The sequence below is a fragment of the Oncorhynchus nerka genome, linkage group LG10 (assembly GCF_034236695.1).
Source record: "Oncorhynchus nerka isolate Pitt River linkage group LG10, Oner_Uvic_2.0, whole genome shotgun sequence".
Lineage (NCBI taxonomy): Eukaryota > Metazoa > Chordata > Actinopteri > Salmoniformes > Salmonidae > Oncorhynchus > Oncorhynchus nerka.
The window spans coordinates 28,601,974-28,621,113 of record NC_088405.1 but is presented as its reverse complement, the minus strand read 5'-3'; the positions used below and the strand labels follow the sequence as shown (position 1 = coordinate 28,621,113).

Below are 19,140 nucleotides of genomic sequence, written 5' to 3'. Positions count from 1 at the left end.
ATTACAGAAAATAAGTTACAGTTGTGATTGTGCAGGTAGCTAACTAGATTCAATGTTATCTAGCTAGCTAACATTAGGCTGTAACTAGCAATGAAAATGTCACTGAGATACAAATAATATTACCACACACATCATACACTTAATGTTCGCTAGTGAGCCAGCCAGCCAACGTTAGCTAGCTAGCTAACAGTATGCTTTAACTTGCAATGAAAATGACTTTCTGACTAAATTAGAAATGTATAATATTTGAAAATGTAGTTAGCTAGACTCTCTTACCCGTATATATGGATGAATGCTTCTTCCTCTCTGTTATGGATGCCATGGTTGCCCTTAGTTTGAAGATGTAATCCGGAGACAAGTGTTTTATACAACAGCCTTCTATCTTTTCGACTCCCTCCGGATATATGCAATCAAACGCCAGACTTTTCTCCATCTCCTTTAGCCATCATACCACCAAGCAGTGCACTGATTTCAAAATTTGGTCATCCGGAAAGTGGAGAACTTTAGCAACACTTTTGTAGCTATTCTTGATATCTTTCAAAAAATCTGCGTTAGAAAGGATTACCTACACATACTGAGCAGCTCATGTTATAGACAGAAGTGTGCTACATGGTAGATCAATTTGAACTCATCTCTCAGCATGTCCGTTCCATACATTATCTCAGCCAATCATGGCTAGCAGGAAGGTTCCTGACTTTTTCCGTGGCTGAACGAACTAGGCTCATAATTTAGCAATTGTATTTGTATTTACAGATGGCATACACATTTGTTATTTAGGCACATGAAAGTTCACATGTTCCAGGTGGCATTTCTGCCCTTCAAAATAATTTTGATAGATAATAAATGTTTATGTTCAAATGCCTCTCCTGTGAAGTAGTGACGTGCCACATATGCCTAGTTTCCTGCAACGAGTTACATATTATGTGTGAGATATCTCACAAGTGGGATTCACCGAAACTCTAGAACCTCAAAGAACCAATCACACACATAGGTCAGAGACAGACAGGTCGAGTGGTGAATGAGGTGAGCCCCACCCCTCATTATAAGTAGCCATTAGCACACCTTCTTGTCATTCTTGAGCATGCCTCTATTCCTTTTGCTCTTGAGAGCATTGGGAATACGGTGAGATATCTCACTCATAATATCAGAGAACCTGGGAACCTCAATTACTCGTTTTGATATCTCACAATTAGGATATGACCAAATCTGTATTGCAGACCTGGTTTCCGAAGCCAGGTAGTCTTAAAGTATCAACCCTTGAACGTCCCGACACTGAGGACAAAATGTGTCCCAAAGAAGGTGCAGTGACGTCTAGCTGGTAAACCTCATGAAAGTATGAGGGGATGCCCAACAAGCCTCATCACAAATCTCCTGTAAGGACATGCCCTTGAGCAGTGCACAAGAGGTTGCTCTTGCGTAAAATCCTCACTATCCCTCCGACCAGTAAAGCAGTCTTGAATGAGAGATACGTCATCTCCATGCATTTCAGCAGCTCAAAAGGCTGCTGTGAAATAGCCTCAAGCACAATAGACAGATCCCAAGATGGGGCTAGAGGCTTGGAAAATGGACGTGAGCGAAGTGCCCCTTCATGATACGACATAACAAGTGGTGTTTTCCCACTGTGTTATTGCGAAAGCCTATATGACAGGCCGAGATAGCGGCTAGACCTTAACAGTGGAGAAAGCCATACATTGAGCTTCCATACATTGAGAGTGTAGAAGGGGCCCTGGCACTCTGGATTGTCTCAATGACTGAGAGGCAGGCCTGTCACATCCAGATTTTAACTCTCACGGGACATGCCCAGAGGGCCATAGCTTGAGGGTGAGGGTGGAAAATGTCTTTGTTCGCTTGGGTCAGATGATCCCTGCGTAACGGGAGTTGCCGGGGCTCATAGAACAGCAGGAGAATGATCTATGCTAACTAGAGCTTGCCTGGCCATGGAGGGCTACCAAGATGAGGTATGAGCCTTCTTCCCTCACTCTGGGGAGTATGAGGCTTAGAAGAGGAAAAACGGAACGGAACACCCCCGGCCAAGGGTGTGCCAACACGTCTACCCCCGATGGTGCGTCTCCTTCTAGCGCAAAGAACAGCGGGCAGTGCACGTTTTTGTGCGAAGAAATCTATGGATGTTTGACCATATCTCTCCCTGATCTGTTTCACAACTTGGAGATGGTCTCCCTTCCCTGTGATGGGGATTCCATCTGGACAAGTCAGCTCCTACGTTCAAGCTCCCGCGACATGAGTCGCTCGTAGTCAGAGTAGGTGTGCTCTTCTCCACAGAATAATTCTATGGATAGTCTGTGTAAGCGCAGGGAGCAAGTGCCACCCAGGGTTTTGATGTATGCCACCACAGTCTTATTGTCCGTTCTGATCAAGATGTAACAATTTCAAAGGGAGGGTAGGAATGGTTTCAGAGAAAGGAACACTGTCAGCAGTTAGAGGTCATATATGTGAGCAATGCGGAGTTGTGGACCCCACAACTTCGCTTTTCCCTCATGCCCAACCTGTGAGTGACGTCTCTGTCGTGACCACCTTCCTCTTTACCACTACCCCTCTGGTGGCATTATAGTGTGTCGCCCTTCCCTGAATGTATTAAAAGGGGCAGTGTTAAAACACTAGGATACGTGGACAGTGCTAGGTGGCGACTGACAGTTTTGGTTCCTGCCTCGGCTACTTGAGAAAGAGCTGTGGTGAGAGCTGTGGCACGGTGGGCACTAGGGGGTAGAGTGGGCTCCGTCTTCCTTGTGAACGAACTTATAGAAATTAGTCACTGCACGAAGGGAAAGGTTATAGGAGCACAGATATGCCTCTCCCCCATTGGGATGGGGGAGGAAGGGGGTCTGTGCTCCACCGAGAGGTGTCAGGCCAGGAGACGGTTGGCTGCCTCTCTGCCGCTGGGGTGTACCGTTGGTCTGGCACCCTTTCTTCCCCACAGGGCGGGAATTTGATGCGGCTGCTGCAGAGTACCGCTTCCCCAAACTGTCTGCCTCTGTCCTGAGACTTGGACTGTGGGTTTGCAGCCAGCTGCATCACTGGTCACTCAGTTAGCACTTGCTCTAGTGAACTGCCCCTCTCCCTGATGTGGAGCCTTGGCTCGTAGTGGGAGAAAGTGGAGACCGGGTAGCCACGATATCCGGGTCTGCCGGGCAGGTGATGGTAAGGTTAGCCTTGACGCGGTAGCTGACCTGGGTTTTGAGTCTCTTGGACCTAAGAACCTAGTAGGTGGGGCTGGTAAAGTTGATAAGTACAAAAATGACAGAGCTTTATGTAAATCGTGCAAGACTCAAGAGACCTAAGCTAGTGGTCCTCTCAAGTCCTCTCATGGACCGGATCACTGCATGGTTGGACCGGTTTGGTTAGTAAGCACAAAGCCACTTAATGCTAGGCGAACTAAAAAAACAAGACAGTGGTTAGCTTGTTAGCTTTCACCGTGACGGCTAGTAGGGTTGCTTAAGGTGACACGGGCCGGTATTTGGTAAAAACCTTACAAAACTTGCAGGACTCAGTCGAGAGCTGCCTGGGCATGTTTGTTTCCGATGGGTACTGGGGCCCATAACTCTGGTATAAAAGTATGGCTAACCAGGTTATGCGTGTGCGAGTGTATGCTTAGCCATGAGGCATTTGTGTTAGCCAGCAAGGGTTCACCCAAAGAAAAAGCAAACTATTACCCGAACCGAAAATGTTCGTTTCGGTAAAGTCACACAACACAAAAGATCTCCTGTCTGTACTACTGCAACTCACTGTTGGCTTGTGCCATCAAACTTATCCAGAACGCTGCAGTTCGCCTGGTGTTCAACCTTCCCAAGTTATCCTATGTCACCCCGCTCCTCCACACACTCGCATCCACTGCAAGACCATGATACTTGCAGCAAGAGGAACTGCCCCTTCCTACAGGCTATGCTCAAACCCTACGCCCCAACCAGAGAACTCTGGTCTGCCACCTCTGGTCTCTTGGCCCTCCCACCCCTATGGAAGGGCAGCTCCCGCTCAGCCCAGTCCAAGCTCTTCTCTGTCCTGGCACCCTAATGGTGGAACCAGCATCCCCCTGAAGCTAGGACAGCAGTCCCTGTCCATCTTCTGAAATAATCTGAAACCCTACCTCTCCGAAGAGTATCTTAAATAATCCCACAGCACCCTCCCTTGCCTGGACTGTGATATGTGGTTGTCCCACCTAGCTATCTTAAGATGCGTGCACGTAATGCACACTGGATAAGATCTCAAATGTAAATGTAGATGAAGAGAGCTGAAAAACCTGTGCGACACACCGGTCAACAGTTAAGCAAGATACAGGGATCAAGTCGTGTTGAGCAGAGCTTAGAGTAGTGCTCTTCGCAAGGAATAGAGGTGAGACTGACCAGAGGGCAGGCGAGTGGCTCCTTATCACCTGAAACTACTTTATTTTATATGAGTGTGTTTTTAGGTTGGCTTGAATGGAGTGGTATACAGTTATTTGAGAATATCTAGCTCCATCTAATGACCGAGATAGGGCAGCCCTGTCATTTATTGCACTCCTCCCTCCATTTCCTCCCTCCCTCCTTCAATCCCTCCATCCTGGAGAGAAAAAAAGTATTTGTACCTATTAATCAATGTCACTGCAGACAGGCACTTTGAGAACTGATGAAAGACTGAGCATGCAGGCTGGCAGACAGGCAGCAAGGCCAGAATCAAATTATTTCTGTGCCATACTGTACCTGCTTCTGAGACTCAAGTTCCCCCTCTCCTGGCCAAATTATCTAAATGCACTGTCATCCTTTATTTGGTCATGAAGCAGAAGCTCTTATCCAGAGCGACTTACTTACATGATGTTGGTTTTGACTAAGGTGCCTCAATACTCCATTCTATGCCCTCCATTTGTGTGTATCCTATGTGTATATGTGTGTCGACAAGTCAAGCAGCTCTGTCCCAAAATATGCCACCACAACTGAGACCCACTCAACATAACTGCCATTGTTAATGTAGTAGATGTCAGAAGATCTCAGTCTGGTGTTTATGTGTGTGTTTATGTGTGTGTGTGTGTGTGTGTGTGTGTGTGTGTGTGTGTGTGTGTGTGTTACTTTTCCCCAGGCCACTGATGCAGATACAGGGAACTACAGTGCCAATGCGTACCGGCTGATCATCCCGCCCACGACAGATGGTCAGGACAGCTTTGTGATCGAGCAGTACACGGGCATCATCAAGACGGCCATCATGTACCGCAACATGCGCAGGTCCTACTTCAAGTTTGCAGTCATCGCCACCGACAACTATGGAAAGGGCCTGAGCAGCAGCGCTGATGTGGTGGTGAGTGTCTAGTGTGTTCAAGCAACACATATCCCTCCATTGTTTCAAACACTCTTTCTTGTTAGGCAAGTGATTGTGAGACTTTGACGCTTGGCAGTTGGAAGTTTGTCCTCGGTCAACTGTGATCTTAACGACCGATGCCAATACCCCAACCACCCACAACATCTGATGGGTTTGTTAGTGTCAGACTGCAGTCTCCTCTGAGATGAGTTATTCATTAGGAGGCTACATGATGATGAGGCACGTTTTCTCTTCTCTCTAGGCTGTGTTTAGCTTCCAATATATTCAATTATTCAGAGCAGTTACAGGACACGAGATGTGTTATGTGTATGCCAGAGAACCCCTCTGCTTCGAGCTGATGATCCAATTAAACTATGCATGGAGTGCGTTTTCTGCTCATTCTAATTGGTGTGTGTGCATGTGTGTGTCATTATACTTATACAATACATTTCCGTTTCTTTCCCGTTATTGGAGTCAGGGGTTCTCCTAATATGTCAGCCTAACAAGTCTCTAATGAGACTGAAGAAGTGTTGGAACGGCGCCTGAACGGGTGACAGCGGCGAGTGCTTAACCATGTTGCTGGTTCATTTTCAACAGGAACTGTAATTTCACAGAGACCGTGTGGGAGATTTGGCTGCAGAGCCCAGAGCCAGTGCATTTTCTGTGCCGGCGAATATTAAGCACCATTAGAATGGCCACATGGCACCAATACAAGCAGGCAATAAGATTCTCATTTTGACCACCTGGAGCATGTTAAGCATGAATGGACAAAACTTCCATATCTACTACTACTATATCTCTCGCTCTCTCTCTCTCTCTCTCTCTCTCTCTCTCTCTCTCTCTCTCAGGTGTCTGTGGTCAACCAGCTGGATATGCAGGTGGTGGTGTCCAATGTCCCGCCCACTGTCGTGGAGGAGAATAAAGAGCAGCTTATTGCGTAAGGCACCAGTCAATCACTTCCTTTCAGCGTTATTCTCACAGTGATCATTTTTGGTTGAATTGGAAACCTATTAATGGTCCCAAAGGCCCCTCAACACTCAACAGAAACAGGAGAGTGAATTAAAAAGTATTACATTTATTTTCATTCGAGAACATTTCCTCTACTAGGGCATCATACTTAAAAATATCTATATTCTGAGAAGCATCTACAGTGGAATAGATTTGTATAGTAAAGTAGGGTCTGTCTCCACCCTTGTCTTTTCCTTTCAGCCAAAGCCAAAGTGCATTTTAAATGCATTACAACTAAAAGTTTGAGGCCATCCCTTTCATTCTCAGTGATAACTCTATGGTTTAGCAGCAGAAGCCCTGTGGAGAGTCACAGTTTGATTGCCACAGCATGCCACTTACAAAAGTGGAATGCATTTCATTTTTTTTTCTCCTGTTGAATAAGAGGACTTGGTTCAAAGTCGCACGGTGCAAATGAGCATTTCTGCTCGTGAAATTGTTTGCGTTGTATCCCAGTTCCCTACAGGGAATCTTAGCCAATGTTCTGGCAATGTTCCCAGTTTGCTGGGTAGTCTCCAACTGTGTTTTGAGAAACAAAACATGCAATGGAAAAATAAAGTTGTAGATCTTGTGAATTATCCCTGTGTTGCAGAACTTAGGTCCTCCGTGTTTTCACTGTCTGTTTACGTTCTGTCTGCCTTAACCAATGATTGGGCAAGTAAAACCTCTGATTGTCCAGATAGACAGTCAAGTCAATCATTCTCAATCAGTTTATGAATGAGAAGCAAGAACAGAAGAAAGTACAGTGTTTTTAGACAGATAGGATAATAAAATAAGGTGTAATTGTTTTAAAGCCTCCCTTTCAATGGCACTACTCCTCTAAGATTGCTCTATGCTTTGACAACTAAATCATGTGTTGAGTTAGTCATTCTGATCAAATCTGAGAAGCCTCCCGTCTTCCTTGGTCCTACTGGGGTCCAGAACTGGGAACTCTGTTCATCAGGCTTGGCATTCGGGTTGGCATTCGGCTGATTTCACTCAGCTTGAAATTGATCATGGAAGCCCTTATTTGCCAAGAACCCAGTGAGAAAAGACATGCTGGTGTCCATTTTTAACAACTATGGCTGGGAGTGAAATACTTAAAGTATGACCTCAAACACATATGGTCACACACAAGTAAAAGTATGGTGTTTCAGCATTATGAAGTCAATGACATCATTTGTAAATGGTGACACAACACATGCAGGTGAAGTGAACCAGGGCAACAACTGCTAAAGTTTGATCAGCACATTCGCGACGCTACTGTACATCACCTGTTAATAACAGTATGAGAGTAGTTACTGAATGATTCATAGAGCCTTCACATCATGGTGAAGATGGCTGTAGAAATATGAAGGTAGAAATGCCTAATGCTTCAGCTATACCTAGTACTATACTTTATTTTAAATGTGAACAGACCACAATGGTTTTGTTTCCCAAACGTAAGTATTCTGGAGCGATACATCCAGGACCAGATCCCAGGAGCTAAGGTGGTGGTGGAATCCATTGGGCCGCGGCGGTTCGGAGATGGCTTTGACCAGGAGGATTACACCAAGTCAGACCTGATGGTGTACGCCATCGACCCACTGACCAACAGGGCCATCTCACGTCAGGAGCTCTTTAAGTGAGTGAACACAATGAAATGAATAGCTATCTCTTTATCTCTCTCCTCTATCTTTCTCTCCCTTTTTCTAACGAGAGAGGGAGATAGAGATAGAGAGAGAGACAGTGAGAGAGAGAGAGACAGACAGAGAGACAGAGAGAGACAGAGAGAGACAGAGAGACAGAGACAGACAGACAGACAGAGACAGACAGACATACAGACAGACAGACAGACAGACAGACAGACAGACAGACAGACAGACAGACAGACAGACAGACAGACAGACAGACAGACAGACAGACAGACAGACAGACAGACAGAGAGAGAGAGAGAGAGAGAGAGAGAGAGAGAGAGAGAGAGAGAGAGAGGAAAAGGTGCTATTCCATCAGTAGTGGCCACTAAGCCACCCTGAGGCTGTTTCAACATTCTGGAGAAATGACAGCTTAGCATTTTAGTCCCCCTGTATTCGGAGAGAGATATCTACTCCTCAGAGCCCAGGGTCCCCCTCTTACATAGCAGGAGAAACAATGTTTTACACATTTACCACTAAGAGGCAGTATCCAAAAATGCTTTAATGGTCCAGCAAAAAAGTGCTTTTGCAACACTTTTTCACCCTGTCAGGGGAAAGAGCAGTGTGTGTTAAAACACCCAGGGCCATGTTGCTGCCATTAGTCTTATGTTCGCTGGCCCTCAGACAGGGTTAGAGTCAACACTGTGGGAGCCCAGGCCCCCCTCAGAGTATGACAGGCACCATGCTAGAGGAACCCTTCCCCCCTACTGCGCACCCTTCCACTTTTCACAGAAGGAAGGCATGATATCTCTTTTTCCCTCCTTATCCCTCTCTTTTGCCCCATACTCATTTCCACTCTGGCTTTAACAGCACGAGTTAGGCTACGTTCCCCTCCTCTTCAAACCATATACCAGTCTATTGTTTAATCCTGCTCTTAAAGAAAGTGACTTTGAGTAAAGTGGCTTTGTGTTGAGTTAATCTGAGCACGTTACTTCTCTGTCTGTCCTTGGCTGTTAGTGGTGGCCCTGTTTTACTGTAATGACACACGTGTCTCATAAAGAAAGGGGGTTTCTGAGCCTGAGCTAGTGAGCATCACTCTTATCACAAGCACCAGCTTTGGAGAGCCGTTGTTCATTTTAAATAGAGGTGCTGATACATCTATCGTTGCTTCAATAAGAATCCCCCTCTTAGATACAATGGCTGTTGAGGAAGAGTCTAGCCGAGGTTTAAGTAGCAGGGATGGGAAAAAAATAAGCTCTTTGTTCATGCAGCTCACACCTGGCAGCGTAGAGTTAATTGCATGTTATATTTATGTGCTTCTGCTGTCAGCTCACATAGAGAAAGGGAAAGCGAAAGAGATGGAGAGAGAGAGGGGGGGGAGAGGTTATGATGTCACCTTGAGTGTGCCTCTCTTGCCTAAATGAAGGAAATAAGGACTCTTGAGGGTTGAAAGAAGCCTATAGATAACTCACATGAAAGACCAATCACTCGAGTACTCTTCATTTGTATAAAGAGTCCATATAGTGTATGATAATGCAGCGTGTGGCAGAGAGGGAATGCGTTGCACAAATCTCCTATTGACATCAATGCTTATGTACGCATAAGGCCAAGTAACAGGCGCATATATTATGTTAGGATTCAACACCAATTTAAATCGCAGTTGAAATGGTGTTACATCCAAACTTAAAGTACACTACATGAACAAAAGTATGTGAACACCTGCTCGTCAAACATCTCATTCCAAAATCATGGGCATTTATATGGAGTTTGGTGATGAACAGTTCTTGTGCTGACTTTGCTTCCAGAGGCAGTTTGGAACTCGGTAGTGAGTGTTGCAACCGAGGACAGGTGATGTCTGACCCATTCTGTGAGCTTGTGTGTCCCACCACTTCGCGGCTGAGCTGTTGTTGCTCCTAGACGTTTCCGCTTCACAATAACAGAGTTTACAGTTGATCGGGGCAGGTCTATCAGAATAGAAATGTCACGAACTGACTTGTTGGAAAGGTGACATCCTATGACGGTGCCACATTGAAAGTTACTGAGCTCTTCAGTATGGGCCATTCTACTGTCAATGTTTGTCTATGGAGATTGCATGGATGTATGCTAATTTTATACACCTGTCAGCAACGGGTGTGGCTGAACTAGCTGAATCCACTAATTTGAAGGGGTGTCCACGTACTTGTGTGACTGACTGGTCTGTCTGGCAGGTTTCTGGACGGGAAGCTGCTGGATATCAACAAGGAGTTCCAGCCGTTCCTGGGTCAAGGAGGACGCATCCTGGAGATCCGTACGCCCGACATCGTGGCCAGCGTGAAGAAGGCTGCCCAGGCTGTGGGCTACACAGAGGGGGCGTTGCTCGCCCTCGCCATCATCATCATCCTCTGCTGCATCCCCGCCATCCTCATCATCATGGTCACCTACAAACAGTGAGTGCACAACCGCTTGTCGTAGCTACAGGCAACATGTGTGTGTATGGCCATGGTGACCTTTCAAAGCTAGCACTGTAGTTTGTTGAGGCTGAGGAAATGTGCATGGTGCCAGGTATTTAGTCAAGCACCACTCTCCCAGTCTCTCTCTCTCCACCGAATTAAGGATGCTGACAGCGTGCACCGCCGGTCTAATGTCCCTATTCACACACTGTGAAAGCCAATTAATTAACAGTCATTTGCAACAAATATCCAAAACCAATTGTGACCGTCACAGTGTGTCTTCACGGCTCCACTACCCCATTACTCACACTCTCTCACACCCATACATATACACACACACAACAAATTCCATAATGCTAAAGCATATGGCACAGATTTAGTATACCATTTAGTACATCAAATCAAATGTATTTATATAGCCCTTCGTACATCAGCTGATATCTCAAAGTGCTGTACAGAAACCCAGCCTAAAACCCCAAACAGCAAGCAATGCAGGTGTAGAAGCACGGTGGCTAGGAAAAACTCCCTAGAAAGGCCAAAACCTAGGCCAGTCCTCTTCTGGCTGTGCCGGGTGGAGATTATAACAGAACATGGCCAAGATGTTTAACAGTTCATAAATAACCAGCATGGTCAAATAATAATAATCACAGTAGTTGTCGAGGGTGCAGCAAGTCAACACCTCAGCAGTAAATGTCAGTTTGCTTTTCATAGCCGATCATTAAAAGTATCTCTACCACTGCTGCTGTCTCTAGAGAGTTGAAAACAGCAGGTCTGGGACAGGTAGCACGTCCGGTAAATAGGTCAGGGTTCCATAGCCGCAGGCAGAACAGTTGAAACTGGAGCAGCAGCACGGCCAGGTGGACTGGGGACAGCAAGTAGTCATCAGGCCAGGTAGTCCTGAGGCATGGTCCTAGGGCTCATGTCCTCCGAGAGAGTGAGAGAATGAAAGAGAGAAAGAGATAATTAGAGAGAGCATACTTAAATTCACACAGGACACCGGATAAGACAGGATAAGTACTCCAGATATAACAAACTGACCCTAGCCCCCCGACACATAAACTACTGCAGCATAACTATTGGAGGCTGAGACAGGAGGGATCAGGAGACACTGTGGCCCCATCCGATGATACCCCTGGATAGGGCCAAATAGGAAGGATATAACCCCACCCACTTTGCCAAAGCACAGCCCCCACACTACTAGAGGGATATCTTCAACCACCAACTTACCATCCTGAGACAAGGCCGAGTGTAGCCCACAAAGATCTCCGCCACGGCACAACCCAAGGGGGGCGCCAACCCAGACAGGAAGATCACATCAGTGACTCAACCCACTCAAGTGATGCACCCTCCTAGGTACGACATGAAAGAGCACCAGTAAGCCAGTGACACAGCCCCTGTAATAGGGTTAGAGGCAGAGAATCCCAGTGGAAAGAGGGGAACCGGCCAGGCAGAGACAGCAAGGGCGGTTCATTGCTCCAGAGCCTTTCCGTTCACCTTCACACTCCTGGGCCAGACTACACTCAATCATATGACCCACTGAAGAGATGAGTCTTCAGTAAAGACTTAAAGGTTGATACTGACTCTGCGTCTCTCACATGGGTAGGCAGACCATTCCATAAAAATGGAGCTCTATAGGAGAAAGCCCTGCCTCCAGCTGTTTGCTTAGAAATTATAGGGACAATTAGGAGGCCTGCGTCTTGTGACCATAACGTACGTGTAGGTAGGAGCAAGCCCATGTAATGCTTTGTAGGTTAGCAGTAAAACCTTGAAATCAGTGTAGGGAGGCTAGCACTGGAGTAATATGATACATTTTTTGGGGTTCTAGTCAGGATTTTAGCAGCCGTATTTAGCACTAACTGAAGTTTATTTAGTGCTTTATCCAGGTAGCTGGAAAGTAGAGCATTGCAGTGTTCTAACCGAGAAGTAACAAAAGCATGGATTATTTTTTCTGCATCATTTTTGGACAGAAAGTTTCTGATTTTTGCAATGTTACGTAGATGGAAAAAGCTGTCCTTGAAACAGTCTTGATATGTTCGTCAAAAGAGAGACCAGGGTCCAGAGTAACGCCAAGGTCCTTCACTGTTTTATTTGAGACGACTGTACAACCATTTAGTATACCATTTGGTATACCATTTGTTCTTGATTGGGCAAGGTTGTAAAGCCATGACAACTGTGAATGCGTCAGGCAGGTGCTCCTCGACGTCGTTCTTTGTGCCGTGTGAATCCACTACATCAACACTACATCAACACTGATGTCTGGGGAATGTTTACACCCAACAGACGGGTCAGAGTGGTTCACCCGAGCTGAAGAAACACACACACAGACACATTGTAGAGTTTGTAGTGTTACGATGCGCCAATTCAGAGAAGTTCATTCATTCCTTCAACTTCATGACTTATTGATCTCCGGGAGAATATTCTGATGCAACGCATTCTCTCATTGCTCTCTTCTGGGGTAATTGTATTTTGTTGTGAATAAGTAATGCTGAGAGCAAAAGAAATGGACGAAAAAGGAAAAGAAAAAGGCTTCTTGAGTTTGATATACTTGTATGAACTGGATGATGCAAACATAGCTGGAGAGCCTGATGTGTTTCATAACACTGTGTGATAAGAGATTAAGCATAATGTGTTACTATATCCTCTTATTATACTCCGTGCTGAAATAGGCTGAGATTTATGATAGGGCATGTTATCCAAAGCCTGGCTGTTATCGGAATAAGTCAAAAGGAATGCCATGAATAATAAACATTTGTTTTACCTCGAGTGGTGTGTTTTTCAAAAGGAACCTTTAACAACCACCATTCATTAAAATTGAATGGAGTTGGAGGAACGCAGAGGCGTCTCATAATTCCCAATTTAATTAATGTTTCTCATTGTGTAGTATTAACAAAATTGGACTGAGCTAATTGTATAACCAAGGTTCTCTTGTGTTTTCTTTTTCCCTCTGTCTCCCGCACTGCCTGGAAAACCATCCACCAGATTCAAAGAGTAAGTAATTGCCCATGTGATATGAGTGATCTCTCTTGTATTCACTTGAGCATGAATACAACATGGTTCTGTCACATGTCCTCGCTACTGAATAGTATTTTAAAGATGAACCAGCGAGTCAGAATGACTATTAAAATTAGGATAAAAGTACAAACATTGTAGTTCAAGTCATCTCCTTCATATAGACAATGACTTGCCTTTTTTTTAAATCTAGTTTTATATAAGAGATTGGCTCTGTTATTTTTTATCTCAGTCAGTTGGGATGAGACACATACTGTACTGATGTTCAGTCACTTCATTCACCACAGACATGTAGCCTTCATGGGGAACAAGTGATGAAATGTTATGGAAACAAAGTGCAATGGATTGACTCAAACTGATGAAACTTTATTTGAACTTCAGGAGACAGGCGGAATGTGCCAAGACTGCGAGGATTCAGCAGGCTCTGCCAGCGAGCAAGGCTGCTGCTCCACGTGCCCCAACAGCCAATATCTACGGGGAACTAGGGGACAGCAGCACGTAAGTCAAATCAAAGCAAATGTATTTATAAGGCCCTTTCACAAAGGGCTTATATAGAAACTCAGCCCACCTTTGACCTCTTCCTCCTTACCTCCTTACTCCCTGTTTCAGGTACCATATACTGATGAGTAATGCCTATTTGTGCAGATGATAAAGTTTGTGGGTGTTAGGACATTGTCTATTTTTCAAAAAGGAAACACATTTTTGGTACTTTTTACCTCTTTTTCACCCCAATTTTGTGATATCCAATTGGTAGTTACAGTCTTGTCCCATTGCTGCAACTCCTGTACGGATTCCGGAGAGGTGAAGGTCGAGATCCATGCGTCCTCCGAAACACGACCCCGCCAAGCCGCACTGCTTCTTGACACACTGCTCGCTTAACCCCGAAGTCAGCCACACCAATGTATCGGAGGAAACACTGCACAGCTGGCAACCGAAGGCAGCATGCATGCGCCCGGCCGCCACAAGGAGTCGCTAGAGCACGATGGGACAAGGACTTCCCAGCCTGCCAAATCCTCCCCTAAAATCAAATCAAATCAAATTGTTTTGGTCACACATACTTAGCAGATGTTATTGCAGGTGTAGTGAAATGCCTATGTTCCTAGCTCCAACAGTGCAGTAATATCTAACAACTCACAACAATACACACATCTAAAAGAAAAATCATGGAATTAAGAAATGTATAAATATTAGGACGACGCTGGGCCAATTGTGTGTCCCCCTCATGGGTCTCCCGGTCGCAGCCGGCTGCGACACAGCCTGGGATCGAACCCGGATATGTAGTGACGCCTCTAGCGCCTTAGACCGCTGCGCCACTCTGGAGGCAGCATACACATTTCTTGGAGAGAAAAAAAGGGCCTTAGTCCACCAATGATAGACATTGGTCTTCAGAGTCTTTCGTGTTGAGCTTTAGACATTTGGATGACTACATCATTGTTCCCATTCAGTCATAATTCAGTGTGCTTTTGTCCTACAAACACCTGCACAGACCTAAGTTTGTTCGACATCCCGTCTCAGATTGTCAATGTGTGAATTAATTAAATGCCAGATCCATTTCAACATGGCCTTCTGTTCTCTCAAGGTGAAGCTGTTTGATTTGACTCATAAAAGAGAGACCGAGGTTTGCTAGAAGTAGAATAATGCTGTGTCTCAGTTTGTCCCATCCATTTGTTAGTAATTGATTTTGTGGTAAGTTACTTTTTGATTTTCCCTTATTATTGTCACTGTTGAATACCTCAGCAGTTTTGCGAGTCAGTTTTGCCATTAACACAAACGGATTCCACCTTTCACATTAAATACTATCCTGAATGCGCAATGAAATGTTAATAGTTTTAGAAGAAGCCTTGAATGAATGCAGAACTCGTTATATGCCTATTCATTCACCACCTTCATCAAGCAACCAGTTTGACCATGGCTACCTCAGCCTCTTGACCATTTCCCATAAGGTTACACTTTGTTAAACATCTGTCTGTCTTTGTCTGTCTTTCATTTAACCTCCACTCTATTTGCTCTTCAATGGATTCAGACTGCAGTAAGTAGCCCCAGTGCTTATGCCTAGGCTCAAATAGCAAAACAAGAGTGATGTAGATGGCGTCTAGTCTCCTACACCTGTTCTTGAATATTTGTCATTGACATGCACTTCATATTTTATTACAGAAATAACTTAGACGTTACAGTACTGTACATGGTTAGTGCATTTGCATTTTAATATGATGGTATAATTTCAGGGATGCTAGGTAATACTCTTTATGAAGGTAAGGCTTAATTACAGCGTAACACCATTTTTGCTTCCACCATTTTTGCTTCCAGTTTAGGAAAAGTGATCCTCCCTGTGTAAATGTAGAGGTATGGTGAATCTTTAGATGCTTATAGCTTATGCCCTACCCATCCCTATCCTGATCTCATTAGAAAAAAGTTATTGTTTCTGTTTCACGTCCATTAACTTATTAAGATCATAACCTCTTAGTATTATTGCTATGATTGGACTGATGCAAATGGGTAGGTGTTGGGTACTTCAGATATCACATGTGCCATATATTTGTGGACCGTGATGCTAAAATGGAAGTACCTCTGTGACTGCTTTGATTTCTTCAAATCAAATATGATTAGATTTTTGATCGTGTATTAAATGTACTTGGGATGTTTTTAAGTGGACACTTTATCGCCTGTCCAAATATTGTCAGCAGTTGAACTGCTATTCTTTATCAAAACTTTTGTATTTAGAGACATTTTTCAATTGATAATAATGTAGCCACAATAAGAAAAGAAAAGCATGATCTACCCTGCTGCATAACCTTTGAGTTTGAATCACATTTTTTATATCATTTCTAACTATAATCATAATACTAAGAGTCAAAATGACTGAAGGATCTATAGCATCTCCCTCATCCCTTCTCCTCTGCTTCCTCATCCTTCATCCTTCCTTCACCTGTGTTTCAAATCTTTCTTTTCTCCACCTTCCATCTACATTCCTAATCGGACAGGGCTAAAAGGTTTGAGATCGATGAAGCCGACCGCCAGAGACGCCTTAGCAGCTTCGCCTGTCGCGCCAACTCCTCCTGTGGCAACGGGTCGCTGCACAGCATCCTGCCCAAGTCAGAGAGCAACGTCACCTTTCTGTCAGACCACCACCCCCTGACCACCACTAACCCTCTCTACGACGAAGAAGAAGACGGGAACTTCAGCAGCCCCTACGGGACAGCGAAAAGGGGCTCTTTCTCCCCCTCCCTCTCTGGAGGGTCCGGGAACGTCTGGACCATGCGGACTCGTCTCCGTGGAGGGTCAGAGGGGTACGAGTCGCTGAAGAGACAGGCTCTGATGGACCCGGCCCAGTGGGAGCTGCAGCTGCTCCAAGCTGGGATGAAGGGTCAAGGAAGCCTGGAGGGTTATGACGTCCAGAGCAGCCGCAGCACAGAGGAGAGCAAGCTGTCTGTCAGGGAGCAGGCCAGGCAGTATGAACAGCAGGCCATGCAGGAGAGGACCCCTAGGGGAGGGCGTGACTCCAGGGGCTCCCTGACCTCCCCTCCTTTACTGCGGAACCAAGACAACATTGACATGCTGGAGTTAAGCGCAGAGACCCTGTTCTCCATTATGGACAGCCCCTACAGCCCCCTGTCCATAGGGAAGGATGTTCCTCCCCGCATCATCATCACCCAGGGCGAAGGCTCTCCGCCCCTGGCCCAGAGGCCCACCCTGCCTGTCCTCAGGACCAGCATCTCCAGCTACATCACTGCGGAGCCCTGCGAGATCACTGTGGAGATCATTCCTGACCCACCTGAGAATCCGCCACCTCCCCCTCCTTCTCCTCATTCTCCTCCACCTCATTCTCCTCCACCTCCTCCTCCTTCTCAAACACCTCATTCTGGTCCTCCTCCTCCTCCTGCCTCATCTCCTCCTCCTCCTCCCTCCTCATCTCCTCCCCTGCACCCTTCAATCCTCACTTCATTGAGCCTGATCATTCTCCCCACCCTCCTTCCCTCCATCTCCCCCTCCTGCTCGGAATCATGCTCCTCCGCCACCACCCCCACCCCCACCCCCACCCCTCCCGCCCCCTTTCTCCCCCACTTTCGAACGACCCCGCCACACCGTTCAGTTTGTCCCAACCTCCCTGCCGCCATTGTCCTCGCTCCGCCCTATTTCCTCCCGGGCCCATCCCCCTCCTCCTCACCCCCAACCCGAGGACGGTGTGAAGAGGAAGGAGCTAAAGGGGATTCTGAAAAACCTGCAGAACCTCGCTGACATTGAGAAGTCTGTTGCCAACCTCTACAGTCAAGTAGACAAGAATCGCAAGGTGGCGCGATTCGGCAAGAAACCCCAAGCAACCGAGGGACCAGAAGGAATTCGGAGACAAAACAGATCTGGGTCCCGTGAGGAACCAAACCAGCCAAACCTGACCAGCACGGAACATGTGGTCCAACCAAACTCAACCACAAACACTAACTCCTCTGATCTGGAAACAAGCCAACCAGGCACTAACAATGTAACCTCAGAGGTCCAGGAGCCAAGCCAATCAAACCAGTCAAATACTGACTCTGTGATTGAGGAACTAAGCAATCACTTTCCATCCCAATCCACCCCCTTCTGACTGGCTGACTACTCTCCTCCTTAGCTCTATTTCCTAAATCATTTTATTTCTTTCTACATCTTTATGTCTCATGTCATGATCATGCTGTGTTGTATTGGATATTTTCTGTCTGATGTTATTGTAAGTGTTGTCATCAACAACATAGTTTCTTCCCCTAACAAACCTTTATAATGTTATCACAACTAACAGCAAGTGGGCCCTTAGATCCCGTAGCTTTTCAGAACCTCTTAAACTGAGGATTATTTTTAAAAATATTGTCATGTTCCTTAGTTCATAACCCTTTGGCCTTTTCTATGTCACCAACCATCCTCTGTCTTCACCCCCTGTTCTACCACACAGATTCCATTAAAGTGTTCAAGGCTTGAGAATTATGTTGAACTGAACCTGCATACAACTTGCTCCTTGTATGTTGTACTCCCATCCAATCCCATCCAATTCCGGAAGATGGAGAGTCTATTATTTTCAATGTTTTTATGGACAGACAGATTAGATATAGAGATAAGTGAAGAGGCTAATTAGGTAAAGAGATGGGATATGGAAGACAGCACACAGGAATTTAATCTAGATCTATCCCACTGGGCACAGATGTCAATTCAACGTCTATTCTATTTCATGGAAATGACGTGGAAACAATGTTGATTCAACCAGTGTGTGCCCAGTGGGGTGTGAGTATGTGCATAGAGCCTGGATGACTCATCCACACAAACAAACGTATTCTAAGCCCACTCTCACATTGTGAGCCTAATGGACTTGAATTCCCCATGAGTACCCTGGTGAATGGAGAGCCCTTATTCTTCACAGAGGACAGTGCATTCGATCAGAATATCCATACAATCTATACAAGACAATACTATGGGTTAATGGTGCGGTCTAATTGACTTATTTCAAAACAATGCAAGAGCATTCTATTTTGTTCATGATTTGCAGAAAAATTGTACATTTCCGGGACAACATTGCATTTGAATTTCCAAAGTGCTCTGATGGAATAGTGTGTCAGTTCAGATGTTTCTCTAGATGTTTGACGTTGGGAAGTGGGTGTTGAAGCTGTGGGCTCATTAGTAGGCTGATGATGTTGTGGATGGTCTATACAGATCCTCACAGCATGATAAACTAGTAGCTGTTGCTGTCTGAAGGCTCCCTGAAAGCGGCTAATTAGTCAACCAATCAATCCCTCAACCACTGGCGCTGCTGTCCTGACCTGTCACCCTCCCCTCTTAACTCCATCACACACACTCTCTCTTCT

The 19,140-nt window shown here is 45.6% G+C and overlaps 2 protein-coding genes across 2 annotated transcripts in view; both read left to right on the top strand.

The window, feature by feature from the left end:
- The window catches only part of LOC115135105 (protocadherin-15-like), a 265,480-nt gene that overhangs the window by 236,782 nt on the left and 9,558 nt on the right, over window positions 1–19,140 (top strand). The window contains 6 exon segments of the mRNA XM_029669390.2: window positions 5,065–5,280; window positions 6,129–6,217; window positions 7,712–7,888; window positions 10,085–10,303; window positions 13,286–13,294; window positions 13,697–13,813. Of these exon segments, the coding sequence (XP_029525250.2) occupies window positions 5,065–5,280; window positions 6,129–6,217; window positions 7,712–7,888; window positions 10,085–10,303; window positions 13,286–13,294; window positions 13,697–13,813 (827 nt within the window).
- On the top strand, window positions 14,133–17,648 carry LOC135573569 (protocadherin-15-like). Its single transcript, XM_065022830.1, has 2 exons — window positions 14,133–14,242; window positions 16,297–17,648. The coding sequence occupies exons 1-2, from the start codon at window positions 14,133–14,135 to the stop codon at window positions 17,549–17,551; spliced, it is 1,365 nt and encodes a 454-aa protein (XP_064878902.1). The 3' UTR covers window positions 17,552–17,648.